The sequence below is a fragment of the Eublepharis macularius genome, chromosome 1 (assembly GCF_028583425.1).
Source record: "Eublepharis macularius isolate TG4126 chromosome 1, MPM_Emac_v1.0, whole genome shotgun sequence".
NCBI classification, from domain to species: domain Eukaryota; kingdom Metazoa; phylum Chordata; class Lepidosauria; order Squamata; family Eublepharidae; genus Eublepharis; species Eublepharis macularius.
Window position 1 is genome coordinate 58,546,646 of NC_072790.1, and position 16,876 is coordinate 58,563,521.

The following is a 16,876-nucleotide window of genomic DNA, read 5'->3' on the forward strand; positions in this document are numbered from 1 at the left end:
TGTTACTGAAACCAGAAGAATATTGGCAATGTTTAAGGAATACTGTTGATATGTTTTACATGTATACTTTTTTTAAAAAAAATGAAATTTAAATCATCAGACATAAATTATTTTTGTTTGTTTGTTTATAGTTCGCCTGTCTCACTGAAACCCAATGAGGATTACACAGTGCAAGTCAATACAATATAATTAGTAGCTAGGGCATTCACTGAGCAAAATACGATATGAATATCAGTTAGGACATTCAGTGAACAGATACAATAGGGTATGGTTGCAGAAAATTTGAAAACAAACATAAATCTGAACACAAAGATGAAACCCTTCTAAAACAAAGCATAACTAATTAACATGACATCTTTAACAATGTGGAAACTACCCAGTAGAAGCCTATTTACACCAGCAGACATGTATAGAGGAGCTGCGGCATAGTGGTAAACATACTTAAAGATAGAAAGTCTTCGATTCAGTTCCAGGCTTCTCAAGTTTAAAAAGATTTCAGTTATCAGGTGCTGGAAAATAACTTTCTTTGCCTGAGACTTGGAGGGCTGCTACCACTCAGAGTAGAAAATACTGAGCTAGATGGATGGGCCAATAGTCTGATTCAATATAAAGCAGCATCAAGTGTGCATCACTTAGCAGGCTGCTAGAATTCATGCTCAGGGTTTGACACACATAATGTGTTAAGGGATCATATAGAGTAAGCCAGAAACTGGGTCTGTGTTTGCAACTTAATGTAAATTGTGGGATATGGTTGTAAACAAGACACAGAGAGAGGAGAACATAGATAAAACTCAGTTGCAGTTTTGAATGTTGAAAGGTGTGGATCTAGGGGCAGGGAGAACATCTGGAGAATCAAATTACTGAGTTTTAATTTTTCAAGATCCAGAGGAGTTAGCCGTGTTAGTCTGTAGTAGCAAAATCAAAGAGTCCAGTAGCACCTTTAAGACTAACCAACTTTATTGTAGCATAAGCTTTCGAGAATCACAGTTCTCTTCGTCAGATGCATCTGACGAAGAGAACTGTGATTCTCAAAAGCTTATGCTACAATAAAGTTGGTTAGTCTTAAAGGTGCTACTGGACTCTTTTTAATTTTTCAATTACTTCTAGTTTCAGAATGCCTTCTGTATTCCTAGGATGAGAAACATAGTAAAGTAATGTCAATTGGAACAATACATTCTTAACATCTCTCATGAAATGAACTTTCCTATTTAATGGGATCCTCTTCCTCTTTTAGTTAACTTCCTACTGAACTAGACAGCTCATTGAAATTATACCTTTACTTTCTTAGAGATTCCCAGTTGGGAGAAAGCTAAGACCATCCAATAAAACATAACTAGGAAACGAAAGAAAGAAACCTAATAAGACCATTCACTGTCCCTCTACTACTTTGTCCTATATAATAAGAAATCAAATGACAAATTGAGGATAATGGGAAGGTATAGCAATTCTAATCATACTTAGTGGTACATTTGCTCAATAAGCTTCTTTCCATGTGTGACATTCTTCACTTCCTCACTGACCACTAAGTGTTAATGAAGTTGAATGGCTGAAACAGTGCCCTTCATCTCTCTCTGGTTGTCTGTCTGTCTGTCTCTCTTTTCTCTGAGTAAAAAAATTATGATATTTCAAAGCTGCAGGTTTCCCTACCCCGTTCCTAGAGGAACAGTAGCTTGTCTCAGGAAACCACCAATTAAATGCTGGTATTTGTCACATTCCTCACCATCCCACCCCACAATTCCTTTTCGTCCCAGGGAAGATTATTCCTGGGGTTGTAGGACTCACTTGGACAAACAAGCCTGCAGGTCAGGAAGCTGCAATAAGCAGGAGGTGAAATATTCTCTTCCTCCTCCTCTCGCTGCATTGACTGAAGAGGGAGGTGATCTCACCCTCTCCCCATTACAGACCACCAATTCATGCTTCTGGTTCTAACGGCATATGTCCCTCTCTATTCGTATAAGTAAAGTATTGTGCAGGGGTCATTTCCACACAGGAACGGGCTTGTATTGAGTCACCATTGCTGGTGTCACTGCAGATCCAGTGCAGTGGCAAGGGGACTTTCATATGGCAGGTTTCCCCACAGTTTCCCTGTCCCAGGCCCCCAGCAACAGCCAACCTCCCTCCTCTGGGCCACTGGGGACTTTTCAGGGTTTTTTTTTAATGGTCGATTTCATATCATCATATCAATATACCATTATATCAGTAAGTGTAACAGGTTCTGTGAATTCCCAGCTTTTGTTAAAAACAGTAACTTTCTAGACCTTTTCGTCACTGATGTCTTTCCCCTTGTATTTCCACAACAGAAGGGGCTAGAGACTTACTTTAAAAAAGTGAAAGATGAGAATTCCCAGAACCTGTTACACTTTTTGATATAACAGTATATCAATATGACAAAATAAAACTGATGATTTGGTACTGGGAGGAGGAAATAGCCAACATGGGGAAGGGAAAATGGCTGTCATGTGAACTGAAAAATCTCACCCAGCCAACAGCCATCCCTGCTTACCTGTGATCTTTCCCAAAACATCAGAGCAAAACAGGTTTAAGAAACATTGGAGAAAAGTCATGAAAACCCCAGGAGATGCACAAATGCACCACAATGCTGTGGGAAAGCAGGAATAAAGTCCCACTTCCCAACAGCATTGAACCCAGGGCAGCTAACCTGTGTGGAAATGGTCACACTGAGGTATGATGCAAAGTAGAAGATGTACATCAGCTGTGGACCCTTCATCTCCAGATATCCAGTTGCATAAGTCTAGAGGTTTACTTACATCCAATGGCCAGTGAAAGGGTTGTGCATGCAATTTTTTTCAAACTATTATGCTTCCTGCCAACAAATTCGGTTTAGAAATCACAAATAAGATGTTCATCATACTTGTAATTTAATTGTCTCATCTTTATTTCTTAATATTGTTAGTAAAAGGGTGTTCAGCATCAGAATGTTTGTCTTTCCAGAGTACATTAGTTTGCTTAATTTGATTAAAAATGATATAATAATTAGGAAGGTCAGAAATAATTATTTTCAGAATAGATTTAATTATGGAAATGTATTTATGGGTAATGGCCCTAGAAGACTTTACATGCAGTCAGAGTTTCATCTCCCTTTATGCTGGTGCAATCTGCACAATGGCTTGTAGCCTACCACTTCCCTGAGCAAAGTTTAGAGACTTCTCCCAGCCTAAGGAGCCATCCTCTAGTGGAAGAGCTTCACAAGCAATTGCAAGCATCCTTGGCCAGGCACTAATATAGGCGAACACAATGTATGAACCAGATAAAATCAGATAATCATAATCCAGAATGCGCAATATCTACTGTGTAGGCAACAAGCTGCCTGTTGGAGACCACTGAAATATGGCAATTACCAGTGCTTTTTTTCTGAGAAAAGAGGTGGTGGAACTCAGTGATGGAACTCAGGACTGCACAATAACATCACTTTGGGTCAGCTGCTGCGCAGAGGGCAATCTCAACTCCCCTCTGTCTGGAGATCAGAGGGCGGGGCCACCGGCCATGTGACCATTTTCAAGAGGTGCCGGAACGCCATTCCACCGCGTTCCAGCTGGAAAAAAGCCCTGGCAATTACTATAACTGCTGTAGCTGTAGCTGCTGTAGCTGTAGCTGGCAATTACTATAACTGCTGTAGCTGTAGCTGGAGAAAAATGTCATCACGGTCACAGGAATTGTGGGTTGTATCTGGCATCACCTAGACAAACACATTTAAGTTATCTGCATGAGTGAGCATTAAGGGTAGTTGGGACTGCTTGTTTTAAATTACTAACATGTGTAACTTGCAGATCTAAGAGCCCTCAGTCTGATGCAGACCCTGCACTTTGAACAACTGATTTCTGATCATTTTGGCTGATGTAGTTTCTTCCAGTGTGGTGCCACATTGACACAATAAGGTGAACCAAGGAAGTTTGCTATGCTGTTCAGCTGCTAAAGGCATAGGCAGTTTCCCTTGAGCCATATTGAGCCAAGATATCATGAATATCATTATTTTTACCTTCTCTAGTTCTAGTTCTTTCAGTCTCCTATAATAAATGATGCAGTATATGATTATCAGTCACTTACACAGCTGCTTCATTAGCTTTTAAATGACTTTTTTCCTTTTCAAGTTGCTTATTAATCTGTTCAATCAACTTGTGATGAGTGTCTCCAAGTATACACAGAACTGAAACGTCCGGAGTCCTCCAGATTTCATATTAGGGTCCTGAAAGTATCTTGCTGTTTATTTTATTTCTTGAACAAAGAATATTTTTTGAGATACGACATGACAAATAGGTTGCTTAGAAAAGCAGTTGGCCAACTGAAAGTCATTCTGATGTGTCCCATGATGTTCCTTTAATTCATTTTGATAAATCTGCATCAGCTGATGGTCTTCCTGTAGACTCATGAACCGAAAATACTTCCCAGACCAAAGCTGTTTGTCAGGGGGCTTCTTTTTCTTGTGAAGAAATTCCATGCTCAACCTGCTGCTGATTAACTTTGCCTGGTTTTCCACACAATCATAGTCCCCAGAAGGGCTGGCTGAAATCATTTGGCCACCATTTTACCACCCCGGTCCGGACTCCTTCCCAGTGCTGCTTCCCAGCTCCAAAACTGCCAGTCTGTGCCACATGTGGGGCAGCACACCTGCTCCTGTGTGTGTTCCCTCCAGTTTGAGCAGCAGCGGCCAGTAGAAGGTCTCTGCAGAGCCTGTAGGAGCTAAGCAAGGGTGAGCTGGCAAAAGCTATTTACACTGCCTCCTCCACTGTGTCGCCCTTTCTGATTTGGCTCCCCAAGAAGCTGCTTCGAACACCTAGGCAGGAATCAGCTGTAGCCCTCAGCAGGCCATGAGCATCTATAAAACAGTCACATGGGAAACGAGCAGCCTTTGGGCTAAATTGTAAAAATGTACATGGGCAAAAGCTCAGCACATTTTTGAAGGCCAACCCAATCTTCTAGTTTGCAGCTTTGGGGCTCCAACACTCAGTCTTTTTCTTCTTGCAGCCCCCTCTTTGCACCTCGTTTCTGGTGTTGTGACACTCTCTTCCTTCAGTGCAACACAAGCAGATTTCTCAAGGGTGAACGCTTTCGGATAACATAGAGGAAAAACAATGACTGTTAAGAAGGCAAGAAGCCAGTCCTGTGCTTAGATATTGTCCCTTGAGTTCTAGAGCCCTATCAATCCTGTATGCATTCAGCAAGCAGCCACTGATGGATTAATGCAAAAGGAAGATTAGCTGGGAGAGACATTGACTTAATTTGTTTTTCCACTTTTCCCAAAACTGTTCTTAAAAAAAAAATTCTATTAGAGCTCAAATTAAGCTTTGATATTTTAGCCATATCCCTCCTTGGACATGGAGATCTTCCTGGAATTCATTAGAAAAGAAGAAGAATATAAGGGCAGGGGAAGAGTGAAACAGATAAGAATCAGCCTCAGCTCTTCCTAGCAACACCATCACTGGTCCCAACAACATCAGCCATACCGTCTCAGGTTCATACTCCTGCTTATCCTCTAATGTGATTTATGCCATCACGTGTCAGCAATGCCCTTCCACCCTCTACATTGGACAAACTGGCCAGTCCCTTCATCAAAAAATTAATGGACGTAAGTCTGACATCAGAAACTACAACATTCAAAAAGCAGTAGGAGAACATTTTAACCTTCTAAGACATTCAGTTGCTCACCTAAAAGTAGCAGTTTTCCTGTGGAGGAATTTCAAAGGGAGATTAGAAAGAGAGACTGCTGAATTGCAACTGATAACGAAGCTCAAGACCATGCATCCACCTGGACTGAATCGCAATCTAGGCTTTCTGTCTCATTACAAATGCTGATTTCTTCACACCCGCTATCCCTTTGTGTACCCCACTCTATCTAATCATGCCTGGTATTGTCATTCACTGGCTATTGTCATTTATGTGCCATTTTCATTCGGCATCTGAAATCATTCTGCTCTCCAAGATATAAGGACAGATGGACTCACAGTCTGGCTGTATCTTAAGAAGTGAGATGTGATTTACAAAAGCTCATAACCTACCACAAATTCTGTTAGTCTTATAGGTGCTACTAGACTGTTGTGCTTTTCCTCAGCTCTTCAGTCTAATTTCACAAATTAATGCTTAATATGTCTATTGACTATTAAGGATAGTCAAGCTAAAATCAGACTGTAACACATAATCTCAAACTAAAATCAGAACTAACTGGAGGCAACTCTACTTAGTATAAATCTAAAATCAAAGCAAGCAAGCATACATAGATAAATTAGGTTGACACATTTTACTAAGTGTAGAAATGCCAAAAAGCTTTGCTTCTGGGGTGGGTGGGGATGGAGAGGAATACTATATCAAAGTGCAATCGGTGCGCATTTTTGTAATGTTGAAGCAAAGTGCATTTTAGACAAAGCCAGCCGAAAAATACCAAATGCAATGTTGTTGTTTATCTAGATGAGTGAAGCAGAGGTCAATGGGCAATTTGAATCTGTTTGTGAATCAGTATTTAGTGAAGTTGAAGCTCAGGCAATGGATGCCCTCGACCTCCCAGGATGTTTCCGAACCAGAAGCCACAGTTACTTGCGTGCCATTCAAGCAGGCTACTCCCAAGATGATGAATGTATCCCTGCAATGGCATCTTCCAATATCACCTCAACAATCAGGTCAACAACAGGTAAGATGTTAACTGAAGGTTATATATTCCTGTGTAACCATAATGACTTCTCATACCTAAAAGCACTATGTGGAATAATCCCTTTTCCTTTTAATTCTTGTATTTTGCATAGTTTTCATTATATCCATAGTCTTCTCTTAACTCTGAGTGGCACTGTATGACCAGTGCAAAACAATAGCTGGATTTTGTTCATAAAGAACCACACAAGGAAGCATATCAGGGTTAGCAGGATTTGAGTCCAGCGGCATCTTAGAGACCAACACAATTTTCAGGGTATAAGCTTTGAAAGTCAGAGCGCCCGACTTCAAAAACTTCAGGTATCTGAAGAAAGCTCGAACTCTCGAAAGCTTATCCCTGAAAATTTTGTTGGTCTCTAAGGTGCCACTGGTCTCAAATCCTGCTGTTCTACTGCAGACCAACATGGCTATCTAGGTTAATGAGGCTCACGCGTTTATTTAGGAAGTTACATTACTGGGGACAGATTTTTTTCCATTCTGGGGACAAACAGAGACAGCATTTAGAAGATTAGAAAAAAGGGTAGCACCCATACTTCTAATTAAGTTTGCTTCTTTGCTGCCCCCTGTAAGAGCTACCTTCTTTTGTACACTTCATGTATATTCCAGTAAGTTTTACCCTGTGTTTCATTCATCCTGCACCTGAACGCATTACTTGGAAGCAAGCTCTGTTGTTCAAAACTTGTGTACACAAGGGGACAAACTTGAAGGGAGTGGAGGACAGAAGAACAACACAGACACACTGGACTGGGGAAAAATTTGGCCTCAACTTTATTGATTTCAGGTTTCTCAGGTCTTGGTGCAGCATAGGCTGGGGAGAGTCAACAATGGGTGCAGCTGACAGCCTGATTGCTGACAGTAAATCCCCCAACCTGCCAGTTGGGTAGCCAAGGGAAGAAAGCGGTGGAAGCTGCTGCCTCTGCTCATTACCAGCTTCTTGAAGGGGGTGTCATGCCCCTCACCCCCAGAGGTTTTTTAAAAATAATATTTTATTTATATATCACCCTTCAGGATGACTTAACACCCACTCAGCGTGGTTTACAAAGTATGTCATTATTATCCCCACAACAACAATCACCCTGTGAGGTGGGTGGGGCTGAGAGAGCTCCAGGAAGCTGTGACTGACCCCAAAGTCATCCAGCTGGCTTCAAGCGGAGGAGTTAGGAATCAAACCCGGTTCTCCAGATTGGAGTCCCACACTCTTAAGCACTACACCAAACTGGTCCTCCTTTCACAGTCATGAAGGGAGCGCACCCCTGCGCACTTTGTACTATGTCCCCTGCCAGTGTCAAAACACCGACAGCCAGTTGGAAGATTTACATTCATTCAGTAGTATGCTCAAATATGTTCAGAACATACACTTTTGCTATGAGGAAGGCAAAAGCCGCAGCCTATTAGCCAATAAGAACCAAGGGTAAAACTTTTTCCTGGCCCTGTTAACCTGTGGCTGATGTAGCAAAGAAGAGTACCAAAAAGCATATATGGGTGGAGGGTGTTGCTGGGAGATTCTTTTGAATGCCCAGCCTGTCTCCAGCCCTCTTATTTTAAACCTGCTGTGTGGATCAGATTGGAGCCTGACCATCATATCTGCTGGCTCCATTACCTCCACAATGTATACCTGGCTAATGTATAGCTGGCCTAATGGGAGTGGGTTGCAGGAAGCAGTGTGAGAGCCCCCTGGCTGAGCCATTGTTGGGCACAACTGCCCAGGGCCTTCTGCTCCCCCCACCTCCACCTGGCCACAATAACTGTTCCAGCATAAGACTATGAGCAAGTCTGACTTCACAGAAGCATGCTTATCCTTCCTACCTCTTAGCCCTAGTATTATAATGAGCCAATAGCTCATATAATATAATAGACACCTACATTATATCAGTTGCTTTATGGTCCTTCAGTTCCTAAAATCGGGGAGAACCAGAGAGCAAAAACAAAAAAGAATTTAAATCCGTGTTCTAAGCAGTCACACACAATGAAAATCCTTGAATACTGTCCAACTTAGGGAACAGTTAGTTGGCCACTGCATCATATACATAATCTTTCCATTATTCATCATCAGTCATTAAATCTCACTATTACTCCACTCTTTTGGGGATCTTTACATATTTTCACAGTCTCTTTCCACCCTGTAAGCTACTAATAATGGCGATTGGTTTCATTATTTTTAGAACGGCTGCTTAGAATGAAAAATGTAACATTTACTGCCTGCAACAGAAAACTAGAAATAAATACTATTATAACACTTTATGTCTCTTACATTTATTTTTATGTTCTTAAATGTATGGTTTTCATTTCATAACTGCTGTTAGAGAAGCCAAGGTTTGTGTGCTAGGCTAGTGGGCCCCTCTCTTCCACCCCTAGAGTTAACCTAAAAAATTAGCATTTGTCAAGTACCCCTGTCAAATGATTAACACTCACCAGGGAATTCTTCTGAGCAAAAAGGGCAAACTTCTGCTTGCCCCTTCCCAACAGTCTTCTCAAACAACAAAATGTTATCTTTATAAAATGGGTTGGAATAGCCAGAAGTGGGAAAACCTTGTTAAACACAGGGTACCATGTTGCCCATTATTTCTTGTTGACGGTGCTGGAATCTGAAGTTTTCTCTTTCTTCTAAGTTGAATGGGGAGGTAGAGAAGAGTACATATCCCATCACCCTTTGCAGAAAATGATAGCGGAGGAATATGGAACTTGTAACTGCAAAAAGAGAAAGAGAGAGCACTGTTTAACAAGCCCTCATGATTTCTTTTCCGCTTGCAAAGGTAATGTTTTCCCCCTTTGGAAGGAAGGTGGGGGGACTAACAGTATGACTGGTTACAGTGGCTAGAAGCCAGGGACAGAAATGAGACTAGTTTTCAGTTGGTCCCAGAATCAACAGGATCAATGCCTGACTTGAAACGAGGAGAGACTTTTCAGATTGAAGGGGTACAAGGGTCCCTGTGATTTGAAACATGACAGCATGACTAGGCTACACCCGGGCCAGCCTCAAATCTCTGTCTCTGTGTGCAGGGTTTCTTTTTTGATGGTCAAGCATTCAATCATGTTTAATGTGGTACAGTTCAAATAAAGGTTTAGCACCAAAACTGCCATTTATGAGAGCTGTATACCATTTAGGAAATCACAATGCAATTCTAAGCAGAGGTACACCCTTATAAGCCCATTGACTTCAATTGGTATAGAAGGGCTTAATTCTGTTTAGGATTGCATTGATCGACAAGCAGCTCAGAGCCAAGCTACAAGAGACGAATTACACGAGGAGGAGCACATGAAGGGAGTCACAATGTTAGCCAGGAAGCTGAGTTTTAAAAGAGATTGGAAGGCTTCGTTAATTTCCCCTCTCTACAGAACCAGGCAGATTGCTGCTCAGAGGGTTTGTTAATTACCTCTTTGCTTCCCAAAGGCTCTGTCAGTTTCACTTTCCCTTTTCACTTTCCTCTTTGCTTCCCAAAGGCGCTGTCAGTTTCACTTTCCCTTTTCACTTTCCCTTTTAAGAGGCAAAGAAGAAATAAATAAACCTTCTGAGCAAGTATCTCCCTGGTTCTGTATAGAGGGGAAATTGACAAAATCTTCAAATCCCTTTTAAAACTCAGCTTCCCAGCTAACATTGTGACTAGGGGTGTGTACTTTGGGAATCCGATTCGGGTAAAATGCCTGAATCGGACCCGATTCGGAAAGCTCCAGGATTTAAGTCCCGAAGCAAAGCTTCCCGAAACATTCATAAAGCTTCAAAAAGCTTCGGGTCAAGGAGTTTAAATGCCTGTTTTCCCACCACTGCACAGCAGCAGGGAAAGGGGCATTTAAACCCCTGAATCTGCTGCTCATCGGGGGCTTCCCCAATGAGCAGCTGAGTGCCGGCGCCACTGTAGGGGCCAGGGAACTCCCCGGCCCCGTCCGCGGCAGCTAAATAGGGCAGCAGGGATGCAGGCAAATGCCTGCTAGTCCCCACCGGGTGTTTTCGTCAGCTGTCACAGACGGGGCCAGGGAAGCCTCCGGCCCCGGCGGCGGCAGCTGAATGTGGCAGCGGGGATACAGGCAAATGCCTGCGAGTCCATGCTGGGCACTCCGTTCAGCCGCCACAGACAGGCTGGGGAACTCTCTTCCACCCTGTCCCTGGTGGCTGAATGGGGCAGCGGGGATGCAGGCAAATGCCTGCGAGTCCCCACCGGATGCTCCCTTCAGCCGCCACAGATGGGGCTGGGGAACTCTTTCCAGCCGCAGCCACAGTGGTTGAATGGGGCAGCGGGGATGCAGGCAAATGCCTGCAAGTCCCCACCGGGCACGGGAGAAACAGCCCAGCACTCACCCTTCTGGTGTGACAGAGAGAAGGAAATCTCCGCTTCCTTTCACACCGGGAAGGTCTGCGCCACCAGGCTGCTTCTCCCCGATGTCAAAGAGACAGGGAGATTTTCCCTGTCTCTTTGACACCGGGGCGAAACAGCCCAGCACACTTGCCCTCCCGGTGAGAAAGGGAGGGGGATCTCCCCTCACTCTCAGCACTGGGAAAGTCAAGTCACCACCAGGCTTCTTCTGCCGGGTGGAGCAGCCGTGCAGCGCCTGCCCTTTAAACTATCAGCTGGCAGGCGGCAGGGGAAATCCCCCCTGCCGCCTGCCAGCTGATAGTTTAAAGGGATCTTTAAAGGGCCAGGTAAGTGGGCTGGAGGGGCAGTAAGTGCGGGATTTGGGGTGGGAGTGGGTGGGGGTGCTGGGAGAAAACCCAGCCCCCTGAATCACTTTGGAATGCTCCGAATATTTACGGAGCATTCCGAAGCGATTCAAATACCCGAATCCCGAAGTAGCTTGCCGCTTCGGTTTTTGGGTATTTCTGAATGTTTTTCCTGCTTTGGGTAAACCCGCAGTAGGAAATCCGAATATTTTTGGCGTGCACACCCTAATTGTGAGTCCCTTCACATTTAGAAGCTAATAACTTATTTTGAAAATTGAAAGTTTTGCTTAACACACTGTAGCTTAGCTCTTATAGCTTAGGTCTTAGACACTAGGAAACACTAGGTTCAGTCCAGCCAGCTTTTTCACTCAACCTATCTGAATTCCTCTCTTTATCACAGTCCCAATGCCACATGAGTTTGGGCCATGAAGGTCCCACAATCCCCAGCATAGTCTTTTTGGTGCTCAAATGGTACCCCTTCCTCCCTTTTTCTCTAGTGGAAAAGCTGATTGGATCCAACTCATTACATGGAAAATGATGAAAGCTTGTGTTTACTGTGAATAAGCAATACTGGTTTTGATCCAAAACACGGACGTCTTGATATGTGGTTGGCTCTTGTAATGGGGAGTACTGCACTTCAATTTACATTATGTAATGGAAGCAGAAAATATATAAGAATAATTTTTCCAGAATTATTTGAAACATGAAGCATAGGAAATATAATATACCTTGATTGGCAATCTTCTGGATATGTGAAGTGCCTTTCATTTTTTAAAAATGCACAACTCATTATACTCATGAAAGATATCTTTCTTATCTCTGGGGTTTATCAGGTAATTTCTCGCTCTAATACTTCATCTCTCTCTCTTGTTAAGCTAAGTATACTGATGCATTCCAAACATTGTGAAATTTAGAAGGCTGAAAATCTGGATATGCCTGTGGGCATTGTAACTTGTAACTACTTAAATTATCCATACCATTGCACAAATCAGCTTTTGGCTTCTGTGAGAATATAGAATGAGTAAAATATTCAAATGGGAATATATATCAGATCTGCAAAAGAGTGTAATGATTGTATGATACAGTGTGTTAAGTGAAACTTTCAATTTTCAAAACAAGTTATTAGCTTCTAAACGATGGAGTAACTAATATTTCTGCATTTGAAATGCAGAAGACAGCAGTTTCATTTCACATTATTTTCACACTTTAAATGACCATTTACTTATTAATTTAAAGCAACCCAAATTAAATGTAGTGCAACGTGTTAGAAATAATTTGATATGTATAGGGTCTTTTACATAAAAGGCAGAAAGGTCACACTTCTGTTGAAAATGGATTGCTTTGAATATTCCGAGAGATTATTAATATCTCAGATTAATGGTTTTTTCTAATATAGAAAGCCATAAAGAAATTTCTCAGAAAAGTAATTTTGTTACTGTCTGAAATTGATATTCAGGTTGTAGACCATGTGCATCATTCATATTCCAGTTGCATCATTTTCATATTAATAACAACCACGCTAGCAGGGCAATCCTAAAAAGAATCACACAGTTTTAAGTCCATAAACATCAGTGGATTTAGAAAGATGTAATTCTGTTCAGAATTGTCCTATAGTTCTCCTAACAGCACTTAGGGAAATCATGCAGATACTGGGCTAAAATGCACAATATGTTTGTTTATGAGTTGTCTCCAGGTTCACCACTTTGATCGCGGTCACATGTAAGCTCCAAGGATGTTACTTTAAAATCTTCAGAAGCTGATTTTGCTTATGAGGAGAAGAATAAGTGGAGGGGGAGCTCCTAACCCCCCCCCCCCAGCCATTTTCCTGAATATAAAGTACTCCCCAGTAGGAAGTTATTTACATAACTTTGGTGCTATGAGCATAACTTTGGACTTCCATTTGCAGTCTAAACTGGCAGTGTCCATAAAAGAAGGCTGAACCGCATTATGGTCATTTCCACACTGCTTTTCACATTTTCACACCGCAAAATCGCACCAGGAAGACGCTGTCGTTCTGGGAGCTCGATGCGATGTTCCATGGCTGGTAAGCAGTGTGAAAACGGCCTATATCTGAATATGTCATTCATCTTGAAATATTGCATCAAGCCTACACCTCAAGAAATAGAAGAGACCTCCAAGATACTAATAAAATATGAGCCTCGTTTCCCAGGCATCATTGCTTCTATTTTGTTATTTATTTGTTTTAGGCCTGCTTGGATGAAAACTGAGCCATTAATTTAGAGTGGGGGGGGCGCGTTCTGTCATTGCTCTGTGACAGTGGGTTGGATCCTAGGACAGTTTCCATGAATGGAATCCCTCTGTAGTCCTCTGACTTCCCCTGACCCATGGGAGCAGTGTTGGAAGGGGCATATAGGGCTGCAGCAAGAGGAAGGAGGTGAGGAGGTTACACTCCACAGATGGAAATCTTTCCATCTGCACAAATACCTGGTAGGATCCTTGTCTTTCTAATGGAACATTTCCATGATCCAACTTCCCATTATCTCCAACACTTGCTTTATTAAGGATTGCAATATTTCATCCAAGTAAGCAAAAGGACAGGATGTTTTACTACTTCAGATATTCACCTGGAGTTCCAGAGTTAGACTTGAACTTTGCAACCAGCAATGAATGAAAAATTAAAGTCAGCCTTTCTTTGAATAGCTAAAATTTACAGCATAAGAGTGAGATATGGATTTGATTAAAGATTGGAAAAGATGATCATGCTTTTGTTCATTTGTGTGAAACTCTTTTAGGTGGAAAATATATCCAATTATTAATGTCCACATTCATATGCTCATTTCATTGGAACTAATATAGAGCGCTTAGGTATTAAGAGTCTTGGATCCCTTGTCCTGTCTAAACATTTTTTCTATAATAAATCCTATTAATCTAAATGGTTCTTAATTACTAGTCAGCTTTCTTAGGGTTGTAGCTAAATCAAAAATAAAATGCACACACCAGCTGAAAATGAAAGCAGCAAGCTGAAGTCAAACTTGAATCTAAAGCACGCTCTTCAGTACTAAAGGAAATAAATGGGTCTCATACTACATCCTGAAAATTGCCAAAGAGGTCCTGCCAGACCATCAGGAGGAATGACTCCCAAAGGAAAGGCCCCAAATGAAAATGCTCGGCTTCTGGCTTCTTACATTTTTGATCCTGGGGAACTGATAACAAGAGCTTTGCAGTTGATTTCAACTGCATTAGTGAGGTAGGACTTGAAAGGCTGTCTTTAAAACAAACATTCTCCATAGTTCCATCTGGAGCTAAAGGTTATGAGTGGAGGGGAAGGAAGGAATGGAGAACTTTTGCTCTTGAGCTTTATAAAGTGAGCAGAAGCAAGATAACATCCTGGAAGCTGCATGAGGGTCATGCTCTGTGGAATTATGCAAATCTGTTTCAATCAGTCATCTCGCTGACCCCATAAAGCCAGCTGTTAAGAGGTCAGTACATTCGGGAGTCAGAATTGTATAACTATATAGATGAACTGCATAGCAGCAGTTTAAAAAACCAAGCAGCCTTGGCTGCTTGATGCTTCTAGCTAGTAAAGACTAATACGAATATATTTGCCTATAAAACTCTAAATCCAATTGGCTCAACATGGTCATATAGCAGGAATAAATCTAACTGCTGCTGCAATCATAATGGCCGCAAACACTCCTTCAAGGTTACTAGAAATATACAGCTGAGATGGTTGCTAAGTAATCAGCGCTCATTCGAATTATGCCTAAAGTGTGCTTTTATGAGGGGCAAGATTAACGATTAATTTGCTATCGTGTCGATTCCTAACGAAACCATTATCCACCATGCATTGAATTTACCAGAGAGCCCTCTTACCATTTGGCACATAAACACAGTGTTAGCATGCGGAAACCAGACATCTAAAGTTGTGCCTGAACCATATGAAGGGTTTTCTGCCAGTTTTGATGGGCTTCCCAGCTATGGAATTCCATAGACAACTTCATTTGGTGCAATTTTTTAAATTAACTTTTAAATGCTTTTTCATAGCAATAATATTTATTGGCGGCAGCTGCTTTTTATTGGTGATTGTACTGCTGTACATTTCAAGTGTTTGTTTTCTTTTAGCTCTTATTTATTGCTGGCATTTTATATTGTGCAAGCTAGGTTTGTAGGGAACTCTGAGGACTATTATAGTAGAAAAGCATAGTAAACATGGCTTACACAAATTAGTAATCTTTCTCATTTGCAAAGTTTTGCACTTTTCCTAAAACTGCTGTTCCTGTAGCCTGTCATGTAGACTAGCCGTGGATCTATGCCGTGAATTCCTTATGTCCGTGCCATAGAAGAAATAACTGCCCTCAGTTGTTATGAAAATGTTCATTGTGTTTCCAGCATCAAAAGCAGAATGACCCAGTACACTGTACTAAAGTAGTACTAGTGTGTGCCTTCTCTTTGGAACAGAGTTTTTATTTTATTTTATTTTTGGCCCTGGGATCTTACCCTGGATTGACTCTAACGCACCTAGATATATAAGTGTGAGGGCCATGTTCCAAAGATAAGTTTATGATAGGAGTTACCAGGGTTTTTTCCAGCAGGAACGCAGTGGAACAGAGTTCCAGCACCTCTTGAAAATGGTAACATGGCTGGTGGCCCCACCCCCTGATCTCCAGACAGAGGGGAGTTTAGATTACCCTCCACGCAGCAGCGCAGAGGGCAATCTAAACTCCCCTCTGTCTGGAGATCAGGGGGCGGGGCCACCAGCCATGTGACGATTTTCGCCAAGGGCAATTTAAACTTTAAAAAAACTCCCCCCTTGTTCCAGCTGACCTAAAGTGATGTCATTGTGTGGTCCTGAATTTCACCACTGAGTTCCACCACCTCTTTTCCCAGAAAAAAAGCCCTGGGAGTTACCATGAATTCAGTTTCCTTTTGGTAAAGGTACTATAGATATTAGCACAATACTTGCTGTACTTCAAATTAAAATTATGATAATGGACTGGGAAGGGAGGAAATGATGCCTTAGAAAAGGTGAATGGCTCTCGCATACCTTCATAGAGGCTTTTAGAAAAAGTTCTATGACTTCTTCACATATTTGAATACCTTAGCATTTGAATACTATTGTCTTTCAGGATGTTTTTTTAAATTGTTTGGAAACCTTCAAATAGGAAATTCCCTAAGCGAACAACTGTCAAACAATAATTGCTGTTGTGTTGCATATAATCTGTTATCTAAAATTCTACCATATAAAAAATAACATTACATGTCAACTATCAAATGCTGCCAACTATCAGCTGTAAAATATTGAAATTAAATGTCCACACATGTCAAATAGAGACATCTAATAACGGCAAGGGTTCTGTCAATATCTGAAGAGTATTGCATATCAATATTTGCAAAGGATAATTTTGAGAATTTAGTGATGATCAAATTAATTTCCGTGTTTTCCTTTTACAAAATCTTTAATAAATTTCCAAACAAATAAATACTCCTCTCTCTGGAATAATGCTGTTAATAATGCTGTGATTGCTGTTAAAATAGTTGACATTAATGTGATCACTGAATCTGTGCATTTAAACATATATACAAAAATCAATACAATACAATGAA

At 41.5% G+C, this 16,876-nt stretch overlaps 1 protein-coding gene across 1 annotated transcript in view; it reads left to right on the plus strand.

The window, feature by feature from the left end:
* The window catches only part of DLGAP2 (DLG associated protein 2), a 98,472-nt gene that overhangs the window by 29,627 nt on the left and 51,969 nt on the right, over nucleotides 1–16,876 (plus strand). The window contains exon 4 of the mRNA XM_054979527.1: nucleotides 6,421–6,640. Within this exon, the coding sequence (XP_054835502.1) occupies nucleotides 6,421–6,640 (220 nt within the window). The remainder of the gene's footprint in view (nucleotides 1–6,420; nucleotides 6,641–16,876) is intronic.